This window comes from Lampetra planeri, chromosome 10 (assembly GCF_965212315.1).
Source record: "Lampetra planeri chromosome 10, kcLamPlan1.2.h2, whole genome shotgun sequence".
In the NCBI taxonomy this organism is placed as follows: Eukaryota; Metazoa; Chordata; class Hyperoartia; order Petromyzontiformes; family Petromyzontidae; genus Lampetra; species Lampetra planeri.
Genome location: NC_136116.1, coordinates 2659987 through 2687772, shown reverse-complemented (window position 1 = coordinate 2687772; position 27786 = coordinate 2659987). Strand labels below are relative to the sequence as shown.

Genomic DNA, 27786 nt, shown 5'->3' with positions numbered 1-27786 from the left:
GGTTCCAGGGGCCTCCAGATGGGGTCCTCCGTGACCTTTACCCTAGTTCCTCTGCTCTGTCAACACACTCGTACTCACGCTCACCGGCGTGGGTGCTGTCTGTCCACCACAGCTGCCGCTGCCGTCCACCAGCCGGCGCTATTACACTACACATACATCAAATGACAGTACACATACTTTAACTTTTTATTACAAATTGCATACTTGTGACTTCAAATAATTATAAACTATATTTTATGTATGTGGTGGATATGCAATTCATTATACTGTACTATAATCGTTTATTTAAATTACATTTTAATTACACTAACCTTTAATAAACATTCAAGTTAATTGCACGTAGCTAGCCACTGATAAGGCTTGAGACACGGATTCTCGTAAGCTGTGGGATTGTCATCAGTTTTAAACAACAAACAATTTGTACAAAAAGCATCATGCAAAAACCATCAACTGTTCCTGAAGAACTGCCTTAGGTGACCATCAAATACCTATGTGCAAATGTGGTCGACAACTTTCTACGCCGAACATCGCCACTTGGATTTCAAAAATAACAAACTCCACACAACCCTCAATAACACTACCCTAAAAGGAAATATATAATAAGCAACGTTTCGGTGAATGGCCCATAATTCAAGCAGGTTTTCCTGCTGTGAAACATTGTTGGGCTCTTGTTATTTGTGTTTGTGCACCACTTACCAATGCAGCATCGCAAACACATTTACGGAAATCTCGGATTGCAAACGTCACCATTCGAGTTTGGCGTGAGTGTTATGTGAAAGTATTACGGATGGATCAATATGTACAGTACTTGTGCAAACGTTGCAAATTACCTCACAAACTGTTAAGTGCCGAAGGTACTTACTAGACATTGGTTGAGCAATGTATTCGGGTAATGGATAGTGTGTTGATGATCAGTTAAGGCCAATGCTATTATGTATGTTGAGCTTCTTTCGCACTCTATATAGCCAACCGTGCTTATCGAAATTCTAGGAGCTGGTTGGCTGGTTTACTCGAAGTATTGCCATAGATAGGGGATAGTATTGAGCGCTCGTTGTCTAGTTGTTCTCACCTGGTTAAACAAGATCAACTTTAACTTGAAACTTGCTCGGATTATGAGTTAAAGGCAAGTGTTTTGTTAGCCTGTACATAAAAGCTACAACATGTCCTGGACAATCTCAGTTTCGGAAAGTGTCTGTGGAAATTGCGTTTTTGTCCCGGTTGAACATTTTCTTGCTTCACGGTCGACTTCTGCATGATATGTGATGGGGTCAGCGGTACTTGAATAGTGGGCGTGATTGGTAGAGGATCATGTGGGGCCTTATGAGCACGACTGTATAAAAGTTGGCGTGGCCTCAGGTGGGGAGGGGATGGCAGCTCGTAATGTGGCCCTCCATTAAGCCTCCCAAAATATATGGTTACACTCCACCCGAAACACCGTCTTCTCTCCATCGCTACATTTCGCCTTTTCGGTTTCAACCACTCTTAGACTTTCCGGTGCTCATGGCAGAGCCTCAGTAGATGATCCCCTCGGGATCCAGGAGCAGGTAGTCCCTGAGCCGTGCCGGCAGCGGGAGGCGTGGGATCTGGCAGTGGCAACGCTCGCCCAGGACCCCGCGGATGGCACAGCGGGACAGGTGTAGTAAGGATCGCGGCACTCCGTTGCAGAAGTGCAGTAGTGACGCGTAGAAGTCCCCGTGTGCCTGTGAAGATCATGATAGAGCACGAGGGGGACATGAGAGGGCATGGGGTGCATGGGAAGGTTTTTCATGGCCAGGAATCAAACTCGTGGTAGAGTGTGCAAACCAATGCGTCACCACTCCCCGCATACGACTGCACATTGTGCATGAGTCGAATATGACTTTTAAATAGCTTTGGCAGGCAACAACACGTGAACTCACACATCGTGTTATCCAATAATGCAAAAAGAACTTGCATGTCAACCCAGTATAAAGAGGCACTTAAGAGTGACAGGAGTGGCTGAACATGCTCAGATTAGAAACAAAGTGTTTCCAGGTCAGAAATATTTCCCTCTATTACTCGATCAGTGTGGCTAAGAAGGTCATAGTGATGGATACATATAATTTGTAGGCCATTTCTAAGCAGGAGACATCATGTGGCCATGGAATGTGTGAAATTAAGTCGTGAGCTGTATCCAGTCCACAAGCTGTTGGTTCCCCATCCTTAATGTACACGTGTGGATGCGCAGTGTGGATGGCGTGAGATACCAGTGTGTGTGTAGGGACGAGATCGACTCAGCCTCATATGAGGACCTGGTGCAGTGTGTTAACATAGCTACTCGGGAGAAAAAGGCGGCCGGGTGTGGTTTTGGCCACTGACCCCCTGGTGTGCTGTCGACCGACCTTCATAGGTGCTCGCTAACAGCACTTGCCTCAAAAGTATGTTACGGCTATATGGGAGATCATTCTTTCGTAGGGACTTGGTGTCTCGTACCTCCCGGGCGTCTTGCGAAAGAGCTGGCGCCCAGGCATGTGTGATCCGCAGCTGCTTGTAGGAGTTGACGAGGATCTCTACGGCGGTCGGGCTGTCACCGCACAGCTCGAGAACCTCCACGACCACGTGAGTGACGGAAGATCAGACGAGGGGAAACCAGATGAGTCAGTGGTAACCAGCTGAGTGAGCGAGTCGGTGGACCAGTTGAGTCAGGTGTGACCAGGAAAAGCAATGACTCAGTGAGTGAGCGGCGTGTGCATCAGTCTATTGGCATGTTAGCAGTGTAAACGGCACCTTGTGGAACTGGAGCGGGTAGATGCTCACGGAGCCGTGATTGAGCAGCATCTGGATGCATCGCTCGGGCTGCAGCGTGGGGCGGACGCTCACGACGCGCACGATGTACTGCAGTGCCGTGCAGCCCAGGCCGTCGAGCTGGTTCACGTGCGCGCCCGCCGACAGCAGCAGCTCGAGCAGGGTGCAGTCCGCGTTCCAGGCGGCACGGTGCAGCGCCGACTTGCGGTCCGTGTCCACGCCGTTGGGGTCAGCGCCCAGCGTTAGCAACCGCTCGCACACCTGATGCCGGAGCCAAACCCTTGTCAAGCGTCGGCAGTTCGTGGCGGGACATAATACCTGAGCCCAGGCAGGTGCCCTCATGTGGGGTAGCTATCGAATTTGTAGGCAGTGCAGCTTCACTGGGGCCCATCGGCCAGAGGAGGCCAGGCGCCAAGCCATGAGGAGTGGAGAAATTGGACGGGTGGCCCTATTTTATTACTTACACCGGGCCCTGGTAACCACGCTACTCCACTATGGAGTAGCGTGTTGTCTGGAGAAATTCTGCATACACACAAGGGGGATACACTAATAAATCATCAATACGGTGCAGTTTGTCAGCTGATCCATGGGCCCCAATGCAGCTGCACCGCCTGCACACTCGACGGCTACACCACTGCTCTAAGGGTCATACCATGACCGGCGACGGAGGGCACATGTTGGCACACATACCTTGTGGTGCTGGGGGCTCACGCACATGTTCCTCATGCTGAGCGCCCAGAAGATGGCGGTGCACAGCGGGGTCTCGTCATGGCCGTCGCTGCCATCCACCTCGGCGCCGTGCGACACGTAGAGCGCCGCGTGCTCGGGAAGGCCGCAGCGCGCCGCCGTGTGGAGGGGCATCTCCTCGGCTGTGTTCCCCGTCTCCAGATTCACGTCTGCGCCTGCACGCGCACACACACGCGTGTGCCAACCAACCACCAACAAGTTGTAGGGACGTGCAGAAACAAGTTTTTAATCCACTGCTTCAACTACAAATGTGGTGATTCTGTTCGCCACTTTTTCCTTAAATTTTGCTCTAAAGTTCTATCTTATCACATGCTCAATTCATGGCATGTTCTTAAATTACAATTTACTGCATGGGTTTTAGTGCTTGTGTTGTATCGCTCGTGTTCTCGGCTTGTACCGCGGCATGATTGCTCCATGTGCTGCAAGCTTCTTCAGCAACTGAACTCAGTTACTGTAGTTTTTATCACAAGCTGGTCATCAGAGTCTGTATCTGCACGAGGAATACTGCAGTTTTCACACTTGTAATATATTTGTCTCACCATAATGTCAGGGCCGGATCATGGTCCCATGAGGCCCCTGGGCACATGTATTTTGGAGGGACCGCCCCCCCTGCTTTTCTATATTGGTGTCTTTCTTGCCTTCGTCCTCGCAAAATCATCCACTAGATCGTAAAAATATAGCTGTCTGACGAGGTCTGACTCTATTGACGTAAGTGACAATGAGCTGAGACGTGTTTGGCACATGTTACTCCGCAGCTCATTTTTTATTCTGCCTAAAAGGGAAAATGTCCACTCACCCTGGCAGTGTTGTCACTGGCAAAGTTAGAAAAATCCAAAGTGCCACGAAAACATTGGGGAAAGACTGACTGCAGATTAAGTGCTTGCAACGTCTCAAGCAATTTAGTTGGGCACTTCTCACTCTCAGAGTCAGACATGAAAGACTTGAATTGTATGATTCCAATTTCGATTGTTGGTCGATACGGGTGCTTCGGCTACTATAATTTCGGACCTCATATACAACGTGTTGCCCAAGAGATGTCAGGCGCTCGCACCGGTCTCCGTCCCTTGCTTTGCGGCAAATGGGGGTTCCCTGGGGATTATTGGGCAAATAACTGCACAAATTTGTATTGGCGACATTAAATTATCGGGTCCCGTTTTGGTTTCCGATGCCCTTGCCGTTCCCTGTTTGTTGGGTACGGACTTCTTGGGGAGGATGCCCATCAAAATTTTAATTGACAAAGGCTGCATCGAGCTTCCTTCGGGCCGCCGGATGGCGTTTCTGCCCTCACCAACCCGGCTACGCACGGCTTGCGCGACTGTTCCTGCTATGGCGTCTGAAACCGTGCGAATTCCGCCGGGTGCGCAGATGCTAATTCCGCTTCAGTTACGCAAACCACTGGAGGCGGACGCTACATCGGGGGTTTTGTTGTCTCCTTCCAATATGGCCGAGCGAGGGTTGGACCTGGTGGGAGCACAAACGCTTGTGCCTAGAGATGGACAGCCCTTCCGTCAGGTGCTGAATGCGGGGTTGCGGACGAAGGTCGTGCACCGAGGGGCTGTAATTGCACATGCGTCGTTGCCGCTCCACACTGACTCCGTCGCGGCTCATGTCAGTGATGCGCCGGGGTTCGGGACGCAGGCAGGTGTTTGATGAGGTATGGATGGATTCTCTCTGTTCAGGGGCTGAAAATCTTTCCGAGTCACAGCGATTAAAGCTGCGCATGTTACTTCGTGAATTTCCCGATGTTTTTAGCAAACACAAATTCGATTTTGGGTGCACTAATCTATTGAAACACCACATTGATACGGGGGATTCCGCTCCCATTCGGCAAAATCCGTTCCGATTGAGCCCGGCAGAGAAAGAACATGTCCGGTTGGCGGTGAATGACATGCTTGCCGCGGACATTGTGGCTCCCTCCTTGGGGTGCGCCGATTGCCCATGGGGTGCGCCGATTGTGCTAGTTAAAAAACATGATGGCAGTTTGAGATTTTGTGTGGATTTTCGGAAACTTAACAAGGTTTCGCTGGCGGACGCGTATCCGCTTCCTCGCATGGACGAGTCGCTCGATGCCTTGGCGGGGTCTCGGTACTTTTCCACCTTGGACCTTTTGTCGGGGTTTTGGCAACTGCCCTTGGATGAGGCATCCAAATGTTGTATATGTTGGGTGTGAAAATTTTGATGTGTTGTATGCGTGCGTGGGTGAAATTATTATGTTGTATATGTGGGTTATGAATATTCAGTGAAAATAATAATAATCAATCGAAATTTGGCCAAAGGTGTAATTATCCGGAAATACTTTAATCCATGTAATTACGCACATTTAATTATGCCAATTCGAGAGGTAATTGTAGTAATTATGCGAGTGGGTGTAATTATGATAATGCAAGTCGTTATGATAACCAGACTCCGCCTCGGTGACGAGGGTGGGTTATCGATCGGAATAAGGCAATTAATCGTATGCAGTTATGCAGGTGTGGTGTAAGTATACAAGATTAACTTAGATTAACTCGGCCTCGTTGTCTAGGTTCGTCTCATTCTCGCTTATTTAGGTCCCCGGTTCGCCCCGTTATCGCTTTAACATTTACTGAGTATGTGTTAGTGTGTTTATTAAGGTCACCAAGTTCAGATCTCAACGCAGAAGCAGATCTTATGCATAGTTCAGGAAAGAATCACACAACCACTTCTGTATTAATCAATTTATTACTAATTCAACCTCAACTATGATATAGTATGCGAACTCTCAATCCCGGAACGTCAACACGGCATCAATACAGTATCATCAATGATTGTCTGATTTCACTTGACAACGGCACATGGATCCCGCGTAACGCGATGGTTGTTAGTGAGAGAGAGTCGTTAAAACATGCAAATACTATGCTAAGAAAACCTTAACGTTAATGAATGATTATACTTGAAAGATTATACGGCGATAAAACACAATCAAAAACAGTTATTATTCTTAAAGGCACCAATCTCAACAGATACATCGGCAGGTTATCTGACAACAGAATGCTCGGAGTAAAGGCCTGCAACGGCGCTCCTTTTCCGAAGATCTGCTGGGAATTTAAGCGATTAAGAGTACAGTCCACTAAATATTAAAGATAATACTCTTACAAATGACGGATGGCCATCACTCGGTCTCGAGTTTTTCTTCACAGCCACGGATGGCTTATGGGTTCGAGTGGGTTTGAGTGGTAAGAGTTGTCTTCAATAGTCAGTGTTCGGAGTCGGTTCTTTATGTCAAACAGACGCCAGGTGGTCGTGTGGTGAGGGGGCGGTGCGCGTCATACGTATTAGTCGCTCCTCTGTCGCCGTGGTGAATTTGGTTCGGATGTCCGTTGACACGCTGTCGTAATTCGGAACCCGGTCGGTAGGTGGCGCCCACAGCTCGCTCGCAGCGTCGTCGCCAAACCGCGATTCTCGCGGCAGCAGGGAAACCGCCGACTCGGCAGAGGTTGGCTGTCGCGGCCGAGTTGAGCTGTCAAGCGGGTCTTGCCCGCCTGCAGAGGAGATGGGGAGCCGCTTGAGTCGAGCCCCGAGAGCCGTCTGAACTCGGCTGAGTCCCAGAAGCTGAAGAGTCGAGCCGACCCGTTAGTCGCAGCTCGCCCTTGAGTCGACCCGCTCGGTCGAGCTGAAGATGAGTCGAGCCGACCCGCTCGGTCGAGCTCGCTCCGGAGCCGACCCACTGGTCGAACTCGTGATGAGTTGACTCCTGGTCGAACTGGTTTCCAATGCTCAGGGTCCTTTCTTTTATGCCGAAAAATCCCTTGGGGTCCTGCCCACAAGGCGGGGTTTTCTTTTGATTTACTGTGTCAGGATCTGTCCGTGTGTAGGTGTGTTCATGTGTGTGTCCGTACGTCCGTGTGCTTGTGTGCATCACCCACGGCATTTTCCGTTGTCATACTCCCTCCATAAAATCCATGAGCAAACAATCAGATGTTACAAATTGCCTCGAAGTCGTCTCTCTGTCTGGCCTCCTTCATGAACCAAAACACAGACGTTACAAATCGTCTCATAGGCACCTCTGTTCGTGTTGCACGACCTGGAGGGAGGGGCACACTCCCTCCGACCCTCACAGACGCACACAGACATGGTTAAAAAGTTTTAAATTAACATTTGTCCCTTACCATTTCCCAGTTATGATTCTGTATGTAGCCTAAGGTGTGTCGTTTCCCATCGTGGTGCTTGACCCAAGTGGAGGTGCCTCCCCGAGCACAGACACACTCCCATCCCGCGCTGCGGGGATACAAAGACGGCCGGGATCTCCCTTTCTCTCCGACCCTGGGTTTAACATCGCTCTTTATTATGTACTTTATTTCGACCTGGTGGTGATTTATCCCGCTATCCTGGCTTTTCATAAGTTTTACTGTTGTCTTTCATGCATAGGCTTATTATTATTAATTTATTTCCGATATCTTAGGTTAAGGGGTAAGTTTCTTGATCCTAGGAATTCGTATTCCTTGGTGTCTGCATGGTTATATAAGCGGAATATAGTTGACGGTGAATAGCGTTAACATTGATGTTATGTACGATATTATGTATTGTGATGTCTTTAACTTAACTTGTTGGTCAGGCTTCACTGACATGAAGTTGCATTTCATAGCCTCGCAGGTTTTTGCCTCACTCTGTCTCTGCTCGCCGTTGTTGTTGCTGTCCAGCTGACGCCGTTAACTCAAGGCCTCATTAATTTCCGTCACTCCTTGTAGGTGAGGGCGGTTGTACCTTGGAGTCAGTTCTGGTTTTTGTCTGCTTGCTTTTTCTGATGTCCCCTGACCCCGGGAGTTGTCATTCCTACTTTATGGCCTGTCGAAGCCCGACTCGCTGTTGCTGGCTGTGTGTTGTTCCCGGCTTTTCGCTTACGTTTGCAGTTCGCCGTGCTCTTAATTTCCTTCCCTCTTCAACCTTATATCGACTATTCGCTCCTGTCTGGGTGCGATTCAATTTTGACTTAGGAAGGTTCTGATTGTCATATGCTTTGGGTCGAGTTGTATATTAAGGTATGGAAATCACATTTCATATTGACTTAATGATGGTGATGGTTCAGTAGGCGTAACTTGTGGCCTGGTTTAATTGGAGTGGGTGTGAATATCAATAACTTTAGCCTACCCTGTTGTTAAATTCTGATTTTAACGTTGCTTTAATAGCAATACAGAATAATTGAGCTTTTCGACTTAACTAGGCGAACACGAACTTTTGGTGACCTCCGCAGCCTTGTTATTCAGCTGAGTCTGCATCCTTGATATACAACGCTCTTATTCGTCTCACTGTGGTCATCCAACCTTCTGCTCTGGGAGTGTTATTCTTAATTTCAGGTCAAAGGCCCCCTCACGGTTCAGCCGGGCAGGGTTGTTAATCAGCTCCCTCCCCTGTGCACACAGCGTTGCTGACCCACTTCATTTGACCACTCACCCTGGATTTAATAATTTAATTCCTTAAAACCATGCAGGATGGTTGGCTTTTTGCCTTAATTATGTCTGGCTGACTCTCCCACTGTCTCTGCCGCCTGCACGGGTGACATATGCCCGTTCATCAGGCCCCCTCCTTCCTTGAAGCAAGGTTGCAAATTCTGTCATCCTAGCCCTCCTCCAGTCCATTACTTAACAACACCTGGTTTTTGCAGCCTGCTGCTTTTTGGGGTGTTTTCATTCATTATATATCAAGTAAAAAGATAATATATAAAAATATCAAGTTTGGAAGAAGGCTTAGGATACAACATTCCGCCCTTTTAAAAATGGCCAGTGGTCAAATGGCCACGGGTTATTTTTAAAAAAAAAATGTATACCCTTCTTCCATCATGAACCATCGATTGTCCTCAAGTTTTGCTGCTATTTCCTTACAACGCGCGCGTACGTGTCACAACTTAACATGGTTATATGTGACAAGAGAGAGGAGGAAAAAAAAAAATTCTAAAGGAAGGTAACACGATAAGGGAGGGAGAAATTATTCTATTGACTACGTGTTATAGGAGATATCGTTAAAAATATAGTTTCTACGGTTATTCTTGGGTGGCATCATCAGGCCTTGGCTCCCTTCTAGCTTGGCAAGGTACGTTAGCAGGAGCGTGAGCAGGAGGGCTGCCATTTCCTGGAAAACATGTTACATATTATCGTAGTGTGATATGCCCATTAGTTTAGTTCCCCAGAGATTGGTGTTTTATTCTGAGTTAATTTTTTATGTCCTAAGGTTAAGTGTACTATGCACTTAAGCTTCCTGGAATTCGTATTCTTTAGTTTTTATTTTTTTTGGAAGGTCGTGTAGGTAGGAAACATATAATAATAGGAAAAAAAAAATATTATTGTTTGTTGGTTAATTATCTTTGTTAAGTTTCTACTTCTCGGTACGGAAAACGTTAAGAAACGCGAAGTTTCAACCGTTATTTATTCTGCCCTTATCTGTATCTCTAGATGTCTTGGGAGGCTAGTCCATACATCTTTTGTCCATTTGGATGTCCATGACCTCTTTGTGACTGAACTCTCAACACTTTAACCGCCCTCCATGTTTCATGGATTCCTGGTGTTCTTGTGAGGAGAAGTGAGTTGTTTTCATTAATTAATTAAAAAAAAAAAGGTATATATATAAATTAAAAAAATTATTATATTTTTTTTGAATTGTTCTTAATTAAAAAAAAAATAGACACAACAATCCGGCCGTTTGAAAATTATCATCAGGGGTCGATTTGGCCACTGGCGAATTTCCAAACCAAGTAAATGCCCCTTTTTTTGTGTTATGAATCTATAAGCCACCCTCACTCTCGGCGGTTATTTCTTACGACGCGCGCATATGTATCACAATCGTAACATGGTTACTTTTGAAATAAGCAAAAAAAAATAAAACACCACGTTAAACATCGGTACTAATCCATAACGCATTCCTTCCAAAGCGCGCATGTATCACAATCTTAACAAGATTACATTTGAAATAACAAAAAAAATACCACAAAACTTGAACATCGATATCACCAGTTACATGGTTCTCATCCCTCATAACTCCGACGGATATTAATTTTTCCCTGTTTTTGTTAAATCCTGGGAAACGCTATGTAGCGGTTTCGAACGCATTTTTGCGTTATTTCCCTCCTGTTACATCCTGGCAATCTTTTTACCAAGTTCTGAGTGTCTGGTTTACCACTTATCACTTTGATCATTCGATCACGGTTTTCCGGTTCGTTTTTGTAATTTCCCCTCTCACTCTCTCGCGTCGTGGGAGTGTGGGGTGTAAAATTGTGCTGCACATAATCGGAATTCGCGCACACAACCAACTTCTCTACTCCGTCATCACTGGCATTCGCTCTCTCTGCGATTACATGCACATTTGCCGAGTCAGTGTGTCGATTTAATTCTGTCCCTCGTAATGTTGCCCTCTTTGTTTTTACGAGTGTGTTGGATTCCAACACCATTCCCGATACGTCATGGACATTCGTCTCCATTTTAGCACTCCGACCCACATAAATTTTGGTTTCCCTTGGATATTTTCCATTCAAAGGCTCATGCCTGCGCTCCTCAGGGCGTGTCCCTGCTGTCGGTTTTTGTACTGTCCGATCACGCTTCAATGCAACCCTGTCCTTGTATTCGATCCGCGCGTCATTTACGGGAGTACTGTCCACGTTTCTGCCCGCCCGGTCACTTGCAGCCTGCCTGTATTCCTCATTGATCTCAGGGTTTAATACCTCGGCGGGTGGGGCGCGCGTTGGCCGCTCGCTCGCGCTCACTGTGGGTCGTTTATCATGTCTTTGGACCGCATCCTGTGTTATTCCTCTATTCCCTCCTGGTATAGCCGGTGGAGGAATTGGTCGGAATTGGATCAATTGTTTTTGACCTCCCATCCTGCGATTCCTCTGAATGTTCGCATCCATACCTCCGCGGTCTGTGTAACACCTCCCCGCTAGGTCGTTATCTTGCCATCTCTGTGCGTAATTTTGGCCTCGTGTGTGTCGTGGCATGGGGTGTTGATATGGTTCTGTTCCGAACCTCCCCCTCCTGCGATTCCTCTGAATGTTCGGCTTTATGCCGCTCTCATTCTCGTGCCAACCTCTCTCTGGGTTATTTTGCCACGTGTGCGTGCGCCCTTGCTCCGTCCTGCATTGCGGGACTGCTCGGTGATTTTTATTCCTCTCTGAGAGGCTGGGTTCTTTATCCCTCTCCCTGTGTTCTGGATCCGAATTATGATTCTTAGCTCTGTATAACCATGCCATGTACGCCTTGCTCTCTATGCGGCGTAAGGATGCGGTTTCTGGATTCACAACCATTCTCACCCTTTCTGTAATCTCTGGGCTCAAGGATTCAAAAAACATAATTTTGAACATTTTATCTCCTTCGTGGTATTGATTCACATCGCCTGCGTAATACGCTCTTTTAAATTGCACGAGGTAGTCACGTGGATCTTGGTCCATGCCCTGGGTCATCGATTTTACAGCATAAAACCCCTCAGTGAGTGTCGAATATTCTCCAAACTTCCGAATCACTGCCAGGCTCAGTTGTTTAAAATCATTTCTAACCTTGTGTGGTAGTGACTTTACCCATGGAATAGAACCTTTATTTAAGCTTCGTTTCAACAAACTCGCTTTTTCATCCCGTCTCATCAACCCTCTAATCATTGCCTCCTCTTCCACTGTTGCGATATGTGTGTGGATATCCATGGACTTATTGTGGGGGTCAAAATCGGGAATTCTGACTAGAGCCTTGTCCATCAATTTAAGGGTTTTACTGTTGAAAAAGTATTCCGAAAGTTGATCGCCGTCAGCGTCATCATCAAACAAGTTATCATCAGGCAATCTGTCACTTTTATCTGTTCTGCGTGGGGCGTGATTAAGCGGTGTGCATTTTCTGTGTGCACGCCCAATGCTGTGTCGCTCGTGTTGCCATTTCCCTTCAGTTTTTGCCTCTGCCCTTAGCGGAGCCCGTCCTGTCAACTTTACTTTAACATTTTGCTTCCCTCTATCTGTGAAGTTGTCAATCTCACATGTTTTTGTTTGCATATGTATCTCTCCCTCCCTTCTCTCGAATGAGTGTGATTTAATGTTACTTCCATATTTATTCTGTGGATACACGTCTGTGAGTTTCGCTGGTGTCGCGAGCCCTGATTTCTCCTCCCTTACGATGGTGTGAGGACATTTTCCCTCGTTTATTAGAGACGATTTCTCTCCTGTTTCCTTTCCAAATTTTCCTTTATTCCACCATCCCTGACTGTATGCCTGTGTGAGAAGGCGTGAGTCCAGTCCTGCCTTCTCTGCAGCTTTTGCATCGTGTTCGCCTCTGTTACATTTTATCCAGTCAATTAGTTTCCTCCGAGGTGTGTTCGTGTTATCGATACAGCTCCCTCCCCATATGTCTCTCTGACTGTACTGCTTTGTAACAGATTGGTCGGTACGTTTTAATACGAGCTCCCCGTACCCCGTCACCCATTCAAAAATTATTCTTAATCCTATCATCTCAAGTGGCAGGAGTTACTTTGACATTCCTTTTCAGAGTACTTATACACAATTGTATCACAGGATGCGTCAGTTCAACTCGAGCAAATAATTTCAGCCCAGCTGTCTTTGTTATACTCTGCTACTCTGGTATTTCCCTTCAGAGCGCGTTTTGTTTTGTTTTACGCCCGTTTACAATCACAAGGCAACGTTAGTTCACAACACTTTGATTAACACAACAGTGATTCGTTCCTGAATTCATGCATAAACTGTCTGCGAGAAATCCCGGACGAGCCCCCATTATGTTGTATATGTTGGGTGTGAAAATTTTGATGTGTTGTATGCGTGCGTGGGTGAAATTATTATGTTGTATATGTGGGTTATGAATATTCAGTGAAAATAATAATAATCAATCGAAATTTGGCCAAAGGTGTAATTATCCGGAAATACTTTAATCCATGTAATTACGCACATTTAATTATGCCAATTCGAGAGGTAATTGTAGTAATTATGCGAGTGGGTGTAATTATGATAATGCAAGTCGTTATGATAACCAGACTCCGCCTCGGTGACGAGGGTGGGTTATCGATCGGAATAAGGCAATTAATCGTATGCAGTTATGCAGGTGTGGTGTAAGTATACAAGATTAACTTAGATTAACTCGGCCTCGTTGTCTAGGTTCGTCTCATTCTCGCTTATTTAGGTCCCCGGTTCGCCCCGTTATCGCTTTAACATTTACTGAGTATGTGTTAGTGTGTTTATTAAGGTCACCAAGTTCAGATCTCAACGCAGAAGCAGATCTTATGCATAGTTCAGGAAAGAATCACACAACCACTTCTGTATTAATCAATTTATTACTAATTCAACCTCAACTATGATATAGTATGCGAACTCTCAATCCCGGAACGTCAACACGGCATCAATACAGTATCATCAATGATTGTCTGATTTCACTTGACAACGGCACATGGATCCCGCGTAACGCGATGGTTGTTAGTGAGAGAGAGTCGTTAAAACATGCAAATACTATGCTAAGAAAACCTTAACGTTAATGAATGATTATACTTGAAAGATTATACGGCGATAAAACACAATCAAAAACAGTTATTATTCTTAAAGGCACCAATCTCAACAGATACATCGGCAGGTTATCTGACAACAGAATGCTCGGAGTAAAGGCCTGCAACGGCGCTCCTTTTCCGAAGATCTGCTGGGAATTTAAGCGATTAAGAGTACAGTCCACTAAATATTAAAGATAATACTCTTACAAATGACGGATGGCCATCACTCGGTCTCGAGTTTTTCTTCACAGCCACGGATGGCTTATGGGTTCGAGTGGGTTTGAGTGGTAAGAGTTGTCTTCAATAGTCAGTGTTCGGAGTCGGTTCTTTATGTCAAACAGACGCCAGGTGGTCGTGTGGTGAGGGGGCGGTGCGCGTCATACGTATTAGTCGCTCCTCTGTCGCCGTGGTGAATTTGGTTCGGATGTCCGTTGACACGCTGTCGTAATTCGGAACCCGGTCGGTAGGTGGCGCCCACAGCTCGCTCGCAGCGTCGTCGCCAAACCGCGATTCTCGCGGCAGCAGGGAAACCGCCGACTCGGCAGAGGTTGGCTGTCGCGGCCGAGTTGAGCTGTCAAGCGGGTCTTGCCCGCCTGCAGAGGAGATGGGGAGCCGCTTGAGTCGAGCCCCGAGAGCCGTCTGAACTCGGCTGAGTCCCAGAAGCTGAAGAGTCGAGCCGACCCGTTAGTCGCAGCTCGCCCTTGAGTCGACCCGCTCGGTCGAGCTGAAGATGAGTCGAGCCGACCCGCTCGGTCGAGCTCGCTCCGGAGCCGACCCACTGGTCGAACTCGTGATGAGTTGACTCCTGGTCGAACTGGTTTCCAATGCTCAGGGTCCTTTCTTTTATGCCGAAAAATCCCTTGGGGTCCTGCCCACAAGGCGGGGTTTTCTTTTGATTTACTGTGTCAGGATCTGTCCGTGTGTAGGTGTGTTCATGTGTGTGTCCGTACGTCCGTGTGCTTGTGTGCATCACCCACGGCATTTTCCGTTGTCATACTCCCTCCATAAAATCCATGAGCAAACAATCAGATGTTACAAATTGCCTCGAAGTCGTCTCTCTGTCTGGCCTCCTTCATGAACCAAAACACAGACGTTACAAATCGTCTCATAGGCACCTCTGTTCGTGTTGCACGACCTGGAGGGAGGGGCACACTCCCTCCGACCCTCACAGACGCACACAGACATGGTTAAAAAGTTTTAAATTAACATTTGTCCCTTACCATTTCCCAGTTATGATTCTGTATGTAGCCTAAGGTGTGTCGTTTCCCATCGTGGTGCTTGACCCAAGTGGAGGTGCCTCCCCGAGCACAGACACACTCCCATCCCGCGCTGCGGGGATACAAAGACGGCCGGGATCTCCCTTTCTCTCCGACCCTGGGTTTAACATCGCTCTTTATTATGTACTTTATTTCGACCTGGTGGTGATTTATCCCGCTATCCTGGCTTTTCATAAGTTTTACTTTTGTCTTTCATGCATAGGCTTATTATTATTAATTTATTTCCGATATCTTAGGTTAAGGGGTAAGTTTCTTGATCCTAGGAATTCGTATTCCTTGGTGTCTGCATGGTTATATAAGCGGAATATAGTTGACGGTGAATAGCGTTAACATTGATGTTATGTACGATATTATGTATTGTGATGTCTTTAACTTAACTTGTTGGTCAGGCTTCACTGACATGAAGTTGCATTTCATAGCCTCGCAGGTTTTTGCCTCACTCTGTCTCTGCTCGCCGTTGTTGTTGCTGTCCAGCTGACGCCGTTAACTCAAGGCCTCATTAATTTCCGTCACTCCTTGTAGGTGAGGGCGGTTGTACCTTGGAGTCAGTTCTGGTTTTTGTCTGCTTGCTTTTTCTGATGTCCCCTGACCCCGGGAGTTGTCATTCCTACTTTATGGCCTGTCGAAGCCCGACTCGCTGTTGCTGGCTGTGTGTTGTTCCCGGCTTTTCGCTTACGTTTGCAGTTCGCCGTGCTCTTAATTTCCTTCCCTCTTCAACCTTATATCGACTATTCGCTCCTGTCTGGGTGCGATTCAATTTTGACTTAGGAAGGTTCTGATTGTCATATGCTTTGGGTCGAGTTGTATATTAAGGTATGGAAATCACATTTCATATTGACTTAATGATGGTGATGGTTCAGTAGGCGTAACTTGTGGCCTGGTTTAATTGGAGTGGGTGTGAATATCAATAACTTTAGCCTACCCTGTTGTTAAATTCTGATTTTAACGTTGCTTTAATAGCAATACAGAATAATTGAGCTTTTCGACTTAACTAGGCGAACACGAACTTTTGGTGACCTCCGCAGCCTTGTTATTCAGCTGAGTCTGCATCCTTGATATACAACGCTCTTATTCGTCTCACTGTGGTCATCCAACCTTCTGCTCTGGGAGTGTTATTCTTAATTTCAGGTCAAAGGCCCCCTCACGGTTCAGCCGGGCAGGGTTGTTAATCAGCTCCCTCCCCTGTGCACACAGCGTTGCTGACCCACTTCATTTGACCACTCACCCTGGATTTAATAATTTAATTCCTTAAAACCATGCAGGATGGTTGGCTTTTTGCCTTAATTATGTCTGGCTGACTCTCCCACTGTCTCTGCCGCCTGCACGGGTGACATATGCCCGTTCATCAGGCCCCCTCCTTCCTTGAAGCAAGGTTGCAAATTCTGTCATCCTAGCCCTCCTCCAGTCCATTACTTAACAACACCTGGTTTTTGCAGCCTGCTGCTTTTTGGGGTGTTTTCATTCATTATATATCAAGTAAAAAGATAATATATAAAAATATCAAGTTTGGAAGAAGGCTTAGGATACAACACAAACCTAAGACCGCGTTCCGTACGCCACAGGGCCTTTATCAGTTTAATCGGTTACCCATGGGATTGCACTCAGCTCCAGCGACGTTCCAGAGGTTGATGGAGCTGGTCCTCGCTGGCCTGCAGTGGGACTCTTGTCTTATCTATTTGGACGACGTCATTATTTTCAGCCGTACGTTTGATGAACATCTGGACAGACTGCGGGCTGTGTTTCTCAGGGTGCGATCCGCTAACCTTAAATTCAAACCTCAGAAGTGTTTCCTGTTGCGAGAATCGGTGCGGTACCTCGGGCACGTTGTCAGTTCTACGGGTATAGCCACCGATCCTGCTAAAACTGACTGTGTAAGAACGTGGGCCACGCCCACGTCTGTAGGGGAAGTCCGCAGCTTTATAGGCTTTGCGTCCTATTACCGCCGGTTTGTCGAGGGGTTTGCGACAATTGCCAAACCCCTTTATGCTCTGACGGCTAAGGGGGCTAAGTTCCATTGGGGGGAAGCGGAGGACAGAGCGTTCAGGGCGCTTCGCGATGCCCTTGTCCTGGCACCTCCCTTATGCTATCCCGATTTCACGTTGCCCTTCATCCTGGACACCGATGCCAGCAATACCGGCATCGGCGCGGTGCTTTCGCAGGTGGTCAACGGGGTCGAACGGGTCGTTGCCTACAGCAGTAGAGTCCTGTCTCCGGCAGAACAACGTTATTGCGTCACTCGCCGTGAACGGCTCGCTATTGTCGTATTTGTTCAACAATATCGGCCGTACCTGTACGGCAGGCATTTTACGGTTCGTTCCGATCATGCGGCGCTACAGTATGCGTTAAAAATAGACCAGCCATCCGGCCAGCTGTCACGTTGGCTTGAGGTCCTACAGGACTACACGTTCACGGTGGTGTACTGGAAGGATACACAACATTCAAACGCGGATGGCTTGTCACGCCTTCCTCCGGGTGATAGGTGTGCGTGTTTTATGGGCTCGGGGAGATGCAAATCGGCCACGGCCACTGCTCCGGCTTCTCCCTTGGTGGCGGCAGCAGGGGTGGTCGATGGGGAACCTGTCGCCGGGGGGGACTCGCAGGTGTTGGTCACTCGCGACTCGCTCCTCGATCTGCCCCTGGACGAATGGGGACGGTTCCAGATGGAGGACAGTTCCCTCCTCAGGTTACGCCGTCGTGCGGAGAGAGGGGGAAATTGTCAGGAAAGGGTAGGTACTGTCATGTTGCGGGAGGGTCTCCTCATGTCATGGGACGCCAGCTCGGGGCGTTACAAAATCGTCGTCCCCACCGCTCTGCGGGGCAGAGCCGTGTGGGCGGCGCACGAACGCATCCTGCATTTGGGCATTCACAAAACGCTCGCTACACTGCAATTGGATGTTTTTTGGCCTGGAATGGCGCGCGATGTCGCCGACCTCTTGAATAGTTGCACGCAGTGTGCGTGCCGGAAACACCCGGCTAGGGCGGCTTGCCCACCCCTTCAGTCGATTCGGGTGTCCCGGGTTAACGAGTTGGTGGCTCTTGACATTCTGGGTCCCTTCCCTGTCACCGCTCAGGGTAATAAGTACCTGCTGGTTGGGGTTGAATATTTCACCTGTTGGCCTATGGCCTGGCCCCTCCCCAACCAGTCGGCGGCAGCAATTGCGGAGGTGTTTCTCCAGGGCTACATCCTGGATAAGGGCGCCCCGGAACGGCTGCTAACCGACCAGGGAAAGAACTTTTCGTCCAATCTTCTGCGGGAGGTTTGTGACCTTTTGTGCACGCAGAAGGTCCGGACTTCCCCCTACCACCCGCAGACCGATGGTATGGTCGAACGTCTACACCGGACCATTACCTCTATGTTGTGCCATCAGGTAGACGACACACAGTTGGATTGGGACCTGAAGATTCCCGGAGTTCTGGCCGCATATAGGTTGGCACCTCATGCGGCCACGGGCTATTCGCCCTTCTACTTAATGTATGGCAGGGATGTCGACCCCCCCATGGAGGTGCAATTGCGGGTCCAGACGGCGGCGTCGCGCTCGAAACTGTCCGAACACGCTCAGTTCAATATTCGGAAGTTGGTCGAGGCGAGGGTAGCCGCGCAGGAAAATTCCGGGGCAAGGCAACGGGCGAATGAGTGTCTCTATGATCGCCGGGTTACAGTGCATAAATGGGCAGTAGGGGATAAGTCGTGGCTGCACTGCCCGCAGGTGCCGCTGTCAACGTCATCGAAATTGCTGCGGCCCTGGCGGGGGCCGGTCGACATTGTTTGGGTCGTTCGGGACCAGTGTGTTAGGGTCGCGTGCAGACGGCGCTCTTGGTACGTGCACCCCTCGTGCCTGAAACCCTATGTCGCACCACGTACTCACACACCTTCATCTCGCAGGGGCCGGCCGCGTGATGTGTCCAGCAGGCTGGGGGAGGGGCCTCGTGATCCCCTTGTTGTTCCGAAACCCCCTGCCACTCTTTCGGATGCTGCAGGTGTGAGTCCACCAAGGGTGGCCTCACCGGAGGAGCGGCAAGCAGCCCGGCCGCCTGTCCAGCAGGAAGACGGCTCACGGGCTTTGTCCCCGGGGCCTCGGGACGTGCCGGACGCACGTCATCTGGCCCCTCCTGACCCTCCGCAAGGAACGCTGCCCTCTTGCGATGGACCTGCCACACGGACTCGTTCGTAGGGCCTCAGGTTCTCCTGAGACCTGACGCAGATACACTGCCTCCTCGCGGGGCCTGGGTGTTCGATTCACCCTGTTCGTGGGTGTGGTGTGTCCGCAGTGTTCTTGTGTACAGGGGGGTTGGGGTAAATTATTAGGGATTGTTGTGGTTTATTGTTCTGTTGTTGTTATTGTTGTGTTGAGGCTCATGCATTGTTCTTGTCGCGTTCCGAGTTCCTGGTTCGCGAGTTAGGGTTGGGATGTGGATAGTGATGCAGCCGGGACGGCTGCGTGCTGTATAGGGGGGGGGGGGTAATGTGGTGGTCAAGGTTGACACAGGTCACACAACCTAGGGGAGGGGTACGTACCGGTCTGGACCGGTCCGGACCGGCAGGGACGAGAGGTGGTTGGAACCGCTCTGAGGGGAGGGGGCTGGCGAGAGCCAGGGCCCCGAGACACCCCTGCCCCTCAGAGAGGGGATATATAAGACGGCTCCCGGAGAGCAGGAGTCAGTCCATCTCATCTGAAGCTGAAGGAAGGTGCCGCCGGAGATCCTGGACCCCAAGCCCCGAGGATGCCGCCCCGCCAGGACTGAGTGGGCTGAGGGTGGCGTTACGCGTCCCTGGGCTGAGTAGCTGTAGGCTAGGGAAGGAGAGTAGTAGGAATAGAGTGGAGGCTGTACCTCCCTAGGTTGTGTGGTTGGGCTGTTCCCCCAGTGAGTCAGGATGACTAGCTGTTATTGAAATAAAAGCGTGTGGCCTCTAAAGAAGTCTCCGTCTCATTCAAGATACTACATATGCATTCGTGTATGAAAAAATATAGCTTTTGGCATCTTTTTTTAATGTTTCACAAAACCACGGTGTATTTTTAATAATTTATTTGTCTAACTAAGCTCTCAACAAACGACGAGCCCTCGGTCTCACTAGCTGCCTTTTTAGTGCAGCTAATTTGGTTGTCAGGGCAGCAAACTGTCAAAAATGACAGCTAGCTAACTAATTTCTGTTAACAAGCTAAATCATGTGTGCAGCTAGCTAGGGAAAATGGGCAACTATCTAAAATAAAGGGATAGCTAGTTACGGTAAGCCAAATAACAAACTGCTTGCCATAATATGACGCCCTTCAAACTGTCATGGTGAATATTATATCATGTCACAGCATATTGTAGTGTGCCAACCAGTGGCTCAGTTGTACAGAAGCACTGTACTCTCCGAGAGGCTCTTCTTTTAAGCATGCACTGTGTGTACCAAGGGGCCCCCAGGCGTTACGCTCGATGTAGGCACCGAGGGGCCTGGGGGCCCTAGTGGTCAGCTCACACTGTAACCACCCAGGGGCACGGGGGCCCGAGTGGTTAGCTCACGCTTTAAGCGCAGAGAGGCCCAGGGACCCTCACAATATAGGTGCCGAGGGGTCCCAGGGACCCTACTGGTCAGCTCACGTTTTAAACACCAAGGGGCCCGGGGGCCCTCACATTGTAAGCACTGAGGGGTGTGGGGGCCCAAGTGGTCAGCTCACGCTATAAGCACCCAGGGGCCTAGTGGTCAGCTTGCGCTGTGCGCACTGAGGGCCCTGACGTTCAACTTCCTTTGGAAGTCTTGGGGCACGCACCGCACGCGGCCTGAGGCTTGGAGGCCCCCTGGCAGTCCGAGGCCCCGGGGCACTGGCCCCACTGGCCCGGTCCATAATTGATTTTGGTAATGTTCCATATTTCAGAGCCTTTTTCAAGTAAATCTGGGCTATATATATATTTATCCATAAACACGTGTATTTGCTACCCTCATCTTCTATAGAAGTCCACGAGTTTATCTCCTTTGTCATACCTTCTTCTGAGCTTAAAGCTGCCAGGCTCTTTCCCATCCGGCTCCCATGGTGGTGTTCCAATCTGCCATTACCATCAGATGGACATCCCCTTTTCTCCTGCAATCATTTCCTCTTATAGTAGTAGATCTTGCCCGCCTCTTCCTCACTAGTTGAATTATCGCTGCATCGACTGGTTTTATTTGGATCATTATGAGCATCACTTCGTCACTGCATCTCACTATATTTCTTCCTGTATTCCAATCCACGTGAGAATTTCCTCGTTAGCACTCCCTCACTTGAGAGTTGTTTTTTTGATGAAGCATAAAACTGATGTCGAACAGCCTGGGACACACATCCCAAGTACGTATCCACAACACAAAAGCTACTTAACTTTTTGAATAGCATCTTCTTTAAATCCAGCTTAAACTCATTCACAAATGTACCCCGCATGTACATAACAACAACAGCCGCCATAACTGGCAGTGACATCACTACAGCGCTTGTGCCAGGCTAGATGCACGTGAGGCCATGTGAAGTGTCGAAGGCTCGCTGGCAGGAGTTCACGTGACAGACCCAAGGTACCATGGGATGATTGACTGAGATGACTAGCACATGCACTACCTGTGCTCCCTACTGCACCAACTCACTGCATTTTATCCGCCCAGGCGCTCCGCTCATTGTTGCAATGCAAGCATCACTCCTCTGCCCTCCATTTGTGTGCACACATACAGCTGCTGCACTTACCTGCGCTCAGCAGCAGCAGGGAGCACTCTAGGGACTGCAGAGTGGTACAGTAATGGATGGCGGCCAGTCCGCCGGTCGAGTACTTGTCGGGATCGGCCCCGTACTCCAGCAGCAGAGACACAATGGCAGGCCGCTCCAGCAAGCAGGCCACGTGCAGCGGCGTCTTGCCGTTGGGCATGGCGTTGGGGTCTGCGCCTCGGCGGAGCAGGACCCGTGTACACTCCTCCCGGCCCAGTGCCGCAGCCATGTGCAGCGGCATGACGCTCGAGGACTGGAGTTTGTAGTTAGGCAGCCAGAAGCCTGCGAGATGGACACAGCAAGGTGATGATAATGATAGTAATGCAATTTGTGACGCACAGAATATTGTATGGGCATAAATGACTGTGACTCTGAAGTGCTGGAGCTAAGCTGTGTCGTTTGAAAGCCAGGCAAAAGAGATGTGGGCCTTTAAGATTTAGAACTATTGACACGCACACTGCATGTATGATGCTTGGCAGCTCATTTTAACAGGCATTTCACTTCGATGTTAACGTTCTCTGTAAATGTTAATGATACATTTTTATTTCATGATTTACAAGCACAGGTACAAAAGGCTCAACATGCCAAGCGGCCAGCAACAATAGCAATTGATTGGTGTTCCTGTATTATTTAATGTTTTATATACGTTGCTGCAGGGGCGGTTTCTTCATTAGGGCGATTGGGCGACGCACCACCAATGTCATTCAACCACAGAGTCACGCTAGCCGTCACTGTGCCTCTGGATATAGTCCAATCAGCGTCATGCTACGTTCTGTGGAGTACCGCCTCTTTTTGGGCGATTTCCCTCCAGCTGAGAATCGCCCCGAGTGGTCCCATAGACTTACATTCAAAGATGTTTTTTTTCGAACGGGGGCGCTGCAATGCATTCTCTATGGCTTCCGGGAGGGCTCGCCCTAACATGCTTACGTCATCATACGTGCTTACGTCATCATACGTAAGCACGTTTCATCCAACAATATACTTTGTCGCCACCTAGTGGAATCTTTAATAAAAGAAACTTGAGTGGTTTGTTTTAATAGTGAGTATAGAAACAAACAAGATGTATTGTAAGAGTCACTTTATTTTTCATTAATATTAAAGAAGTGAAGTTGCCTTTACATGCTTAAGCTGTTAATTTATCCATTGCATGGGTGGACCTTATCCTTATCAATCATCCAGACATTTGCCCCCCCTGAGAGATTTTGCAGGAGCCGCCACTGCGTTGCTGAATAGTGAACTTCAATATGAACCCAAGGAAGCCAATTATTTATCTTGCAGGAACCCTGCCTGTGGAAGTAATGGGGTAGAGCCACCCTCAAGCCTCCTGGGTCCCCATGCCTAAGGGGGAAAAGCAATCACGAGTCCTCGATGGCGGCACAGAATTGTAGTGAGACAGACAAGGGGCAGCAGTTGCTTCTGGAGCATAGGTAATTGGGTAAGAGGATTGACAGCTGAAACTCGATGTGAGCAACAAACAGGAGCAGGTAGCGTGCAAATACTAATCTAGTGAAAGCGGGGATGTCACTGTATGGTACCGGCCTGAGAGGGCCACGGCACGCGATGCACTGTCATCGCGTACACCCCATAGGTGGGTGTAGTACCAGCCCTAGCGGGGCTTGGCGTGCGCTGGGATAGCGCGGGCACCAATCATCGCGTGTAGTGCGGGCTTCCACAGGGGGGAGGAGGAGAGTGTTTGCCCCGGGCCATGGCAGAGGTCGCAATCGGGTACCCGATATCCATACCCTACCCGATACCCAGCTACCCGCACCCGGCCGGAGACGGGTACCCGTTTGTGACCCTGGTGCGGCCGGGTACGGGTACGGGTAGGCCGTTTGTCACTCATTTCCCAACGTCTTGTCTCTTCTCACAATTCAAAATCCTAGAATCAACCCACCCGTGCCTGCAACATGGCTTCATCCCAGAGGTCGCAATCGGGTACCCGATACCCATTTGCGACCCTGGTGCGGCCGGGTACGGGTAAGGAATCAAAACCCGTTTGCGACCTCTGGGCCATGGCACTCTGGTTGACCCCGCAGACATGTGATCTGGAGTGTCCACAGAGAGGCCCCCAGGTGGGGGGGACGAGGGGGTGATCACGTGTCCAGGGAGAGCTCTCGAGAGGGATCAAGAAGGAGCTAGAAGGCTCCAGAAGGCGGGCGGGGCAAAGGGCGGAGCAGCCCCGACCCGTGGGGGGATATAAGGCGGGTCCCTGAGAGGAACCGGGGTCGCTGCATTCTACAAGCTGAAGCTCTACGTCCTACAAGCTGGAAGCTCTACAGGCATCAACACGTGGTCGGGACCCGAGTGAGGGCCAGACCCTTCGTAGCTGGGTGGCCACCACCCTAGGCTGTATCTGGTGAAGGGGCAGTTACCCCTTTGTGTTAACGTGTTGATGTTAAATAAACGTATTGCCTCTAAAGAATAACGTCTGCGACTCAGTTGGACTCACTACACGAACAATACATTTAATGATTTACTCTTAGTTCTTTCGGTAAAGTCACGTAGGTAAAATATTTAATTAAAATGAATAAAAAAAAAAAATAATAATTTTAATTTCATTTTTTACCTACGTGACTTTACCGAAAGAACTAAGAGTATGAATCCTTGCAGTCACGAAAGCTTCAAATCTAGAATTTAATGATTTCTCAAGCCCCATCTTGACAAATGGTAATTTTTGTTACATTTGTCACGAAAATTGGACCATGTCTCTTTGCAACAATTGGGGTTTCACCCCGTTATAATGTTCACGTATACATACATTCAGTAAGGGAGGCCTCTTGGCATGGGATCCCACAGTCTAGACTGGGAGAAATGGAAATCATTTGCCAGAGGAATCGTTCAAGGTCAATCTGACAACTTCCACACTCCTCATAACCAACAGTTGGCATTTTTTCCCCTCCAAAATTGTGATGAAAATGACCAATTATCGAGATGGCACCAATCACTCAAAACATCTCCATTCTCACACGAGGACGAGGTGGCATTCATCTCCATTGGCTTACCCACACCACAAACCGTGGCAGCAGATGTTGGACACTTTGTGCCAAAATAAATCAATAATATACAGTGTGCGACTGTGGTCACCCAGAACAGCCCATGGAGCATACATGTGTTTCACGACTGCCCGATTTACAAATACAAAGGACGCATCAATCACAGTGATGTACCACCCCACTACTCCTGGCGCAATTATCTTATTCAACCACCTCAATGCAAAAATGCAGCTGTTGCTCTGCATAAACATCAGCCAGAGAAGACGGCATGCCCGAGCCAGTGGTGGCAATCCCATATTCCTTTGGCAGACTCTTCATATGACAACTGCCATTAACTTCCCACAAAAAAGGGTGCTTTTATCGACACCCTTTTCGGGGAAATTCTGCTGGGAATAGCGGAAGGCTCTACCTGCCTGGTTTGTAGGCAGCCAGCTTCATGTGCTCGTCCTCCACGTAGAAGATTTGGTCGACGTGGATGATGTCGCTCTGCAGATAATTTTCCACCAGCGCCACTTCGTTGGCATTGAGCGCCTCCAAGAATCGGATCTTTCCCTCCCCGCACATGTCCTCTTGCGCAAGCAGGATGTTGTCCATTGCTCAACTCTGCTTTATTTGTGAGTTATTGTTATTGATATCAGGCCGTATACACAGCGATGCTATATTAATAGGGAGTAACCTGTTGACCTCCGAGCACGGCGTTCGGCCGATTGATCCGCAAAAGATGCAGAGTGTGAACGCGTGTGGCCGTGGGTGCCGTGTGTGCAGTGATGTGTGGGTGAGAGGAGTAACTTTAGCTCGCTGTCACGTGTGGCTATTTTTGTGATTCCTTTAAGGCTCGGGGGGGGGGGGATAAACACGGTGACGATTTTGGCCGCTTTGCGTGGGCCATATGCCACACAATAACAGAGTTCTTCACCCCTGTTTTGTAGTTTTTCTGCTCAGGTCTCTTGAAGATGTTTGTCTAAATCGCCACGTAGCTGGTGATCGGTAAAGTTTATGTGCGTCACTTTGGTGACCCAGGTCACACTTGCAAATTATACGTATCCTGCTCTCTCTCGAGTTCTCACCGGGTTAAACAAATAACTTGAACTTGTATGCATTCAGTTGTAGGACTGCTTAAATAGGAGTCAATATATGCAGCCAATACTATGTATATTTAGGTGAGAATTTCACTGCACGATGTACTCGGCATCCTGAGTTTGATTCCTGGCCATGGCTAACATCAATTAAGTGAGATCTGAATTGATACTGGGCCAATTCATCCTTCAAACCACATTGACCAGCGTGGTGAAGTATAGGAAATTTATACCCATGACTATCACGGCTTGGTGATCTACATTTTGTTCCTACGTTACTTCATCTTCAAAATGAAACTCAAAAAAAATCGTAGTTTAAGTATTTCAATTGGACATGTTAACACATTACAGCACTGTCGTGAGTACAGTAGTTACAACCAGAAATTGATCCCTTTAGAAGCCGTGGTTTATTCCAGATTCCAGATGAAGGGATTAATTCCGATGGAAAGGGGGGTAGAGTATATATTTTTAAAAACAGTCGTGTTATCCAACCAAACTGGCGTATGGAAGGGTTATCGTGTGTGCTGCAGCTTGGCAGGCTGAGGTTTCCTCCCCATTAATAGAGGCAACATATTGCACTTTTTCACATTCCAGTACTAGAATAAAACGTTTACATGCGGCCTCTATTATCCGCGACAACTCGAGTTATCCACAAGCCCTCTTCCTGTAATCCGCGACTTAATATCAAATGTCTTTGCGTAACATCCAATGCAGGATATTGTTTTAAATTGTGGATAAAAGGAATTGCACGGCAATTACATTCTATTGTGTCGGTTATCCACCGATATTTGCCCCGCGGGGGAGAGGAAAATCGTCGATAATCCCGTTGATAAATAGGGTCTGCAATTTTGGTCTCCCGAATTGGCCCAGATTGGTCACGAATTGGCCACGAACGCGCCGCGTCGAACATCAGTTGGCACATTCGTGGGGGGCAATGCTCCTGTGTAGAATCGAAACGTGTACAGTTGTGGGGGGCGCTTTCAAATGTGAAGATCAAATATTTCATTATAATACGTCAATTTCAGTCAGTACGCACTGTTATCATATACATATTAAAGCGTGCCACTTAAAACGTGGACTTGGGTCAACTTTGGGCCTGAACCATCACCAATGGTCAGCGATGTGGTGGTTGGTGGGGAAGTTGTGGTGGGGGGCGGCAAGGGGACTCAAAACTGGTCGTGACGAATTCTGCTGAAAGGGGAATTCTGCTAAAAAGAGATATACAGTACGTGTGTTTAAAAAAAAACGAGCCCTCATTAAAACATTCGAAATGCAAACGTTTCGATCGGGTCGCTGCACGTCGCTCCACGAACGCCACTATCCCCTCGGGCGCCGCCATGAACTTCGCGTCTCCACCATCTCTCCAGAAAGTAGTGCGCGGAGAGGTCAGTCCGCGGCCTCCACCAATCACGCGGCCGCGCTTGTTTGGTTTTAAGCTCGGCCAGCCAATCGGCGCGCGCGCCCCAAAAATAACAGCCGTTCAACGCGGAGATTAATCCGCGCGGCGGGAAGGTGACGCGGCTGCGGTGAAGAAATTGGGGGGAGGGGGGCGGTGAGTCGGTCGGCGGGGTATTTGTCGAAGCGACCTGGGCCATTGGCTATAATCGCATCACGTGATGTTGTGCGGGGGGGGGGGCAATTGAACCACTCCGATATTGGGGGCGGGGTTTGTTAGCAGGATTGAATAAACGGATATATGAATTTTAAATCTATCGTAAACGCTCACAATATACGCGCCGAGTGTGTGTGCGGGGAC

The 27786-nt window shown here is 48.7% G+C and overlaps 1 protein-coding gene across 2 annotated transcripts; it reads right to left on the bottom strand.

Annotated features, from left to right (window-relative positions):
• Position 1: 1 nt before the first annotated feature.
• On the bottom strand, positions 2 to 27383 carry LOC144720837 (ankyrin repeat and SOCS box protein 4-like). Of its 2 annotated transcripts, none has more exons than XM_078597925.1 (6): positions 25368 to 27383; positions 21944 to 22243; positions 3454 to 3665; positions 2746 to 3024; positions 2452 to 2565; positions 2 to 1700 (listed from the first exon to the last, which is right to left on the bottom strand). In XM_078597925.1, the coding sequence occupies exons 1-6, from the start codon at positions 25546 to 25548 to the stop codon at positions 1512 to 1514; spliced, it is 1275 nt and encodes a 424-aa protein (XP_078454051.1). In that variant the 5' UTR covers positions 25549 to 27383; the 3' UTR covers positions 2 to 1511. The 2 variants fall into 2 exon arrangements, with proteins under 2 accessions (XP_078454051.1, XP_078454052.1); XM_078597926.1 differs by having other exon boundaries at positions 25364 to 25480.
• Between the last annotated feature and the right edge of the window lie 403 nt (positions 27384 to 27786).

Bases quoted from the DNA above. Each gene is read 5' to 3' on its own strand.
- LOC144720837 (XM_078597925.1), bottom strand. From the start codon at position 25,548: ATGGACAACATCCTGCTTGCGCAAGAGGACATGTGCGGGGAGGGAAAG. The intron at 3,025-3,453 runs GTATGTGTGCCA...CTCCGGCATCAG, and splicing joins TGAGCCCCCAGCACCACAAG to GTGTGCGAGCGGTTGCTAAC. The intron at 1,701-2,451 runs GTACGAGACACC...TGATCTTCACAG, and splicing joins TTTCGCAAGACGCCCGGGAG to GCACACGGGGACTTCTACGC.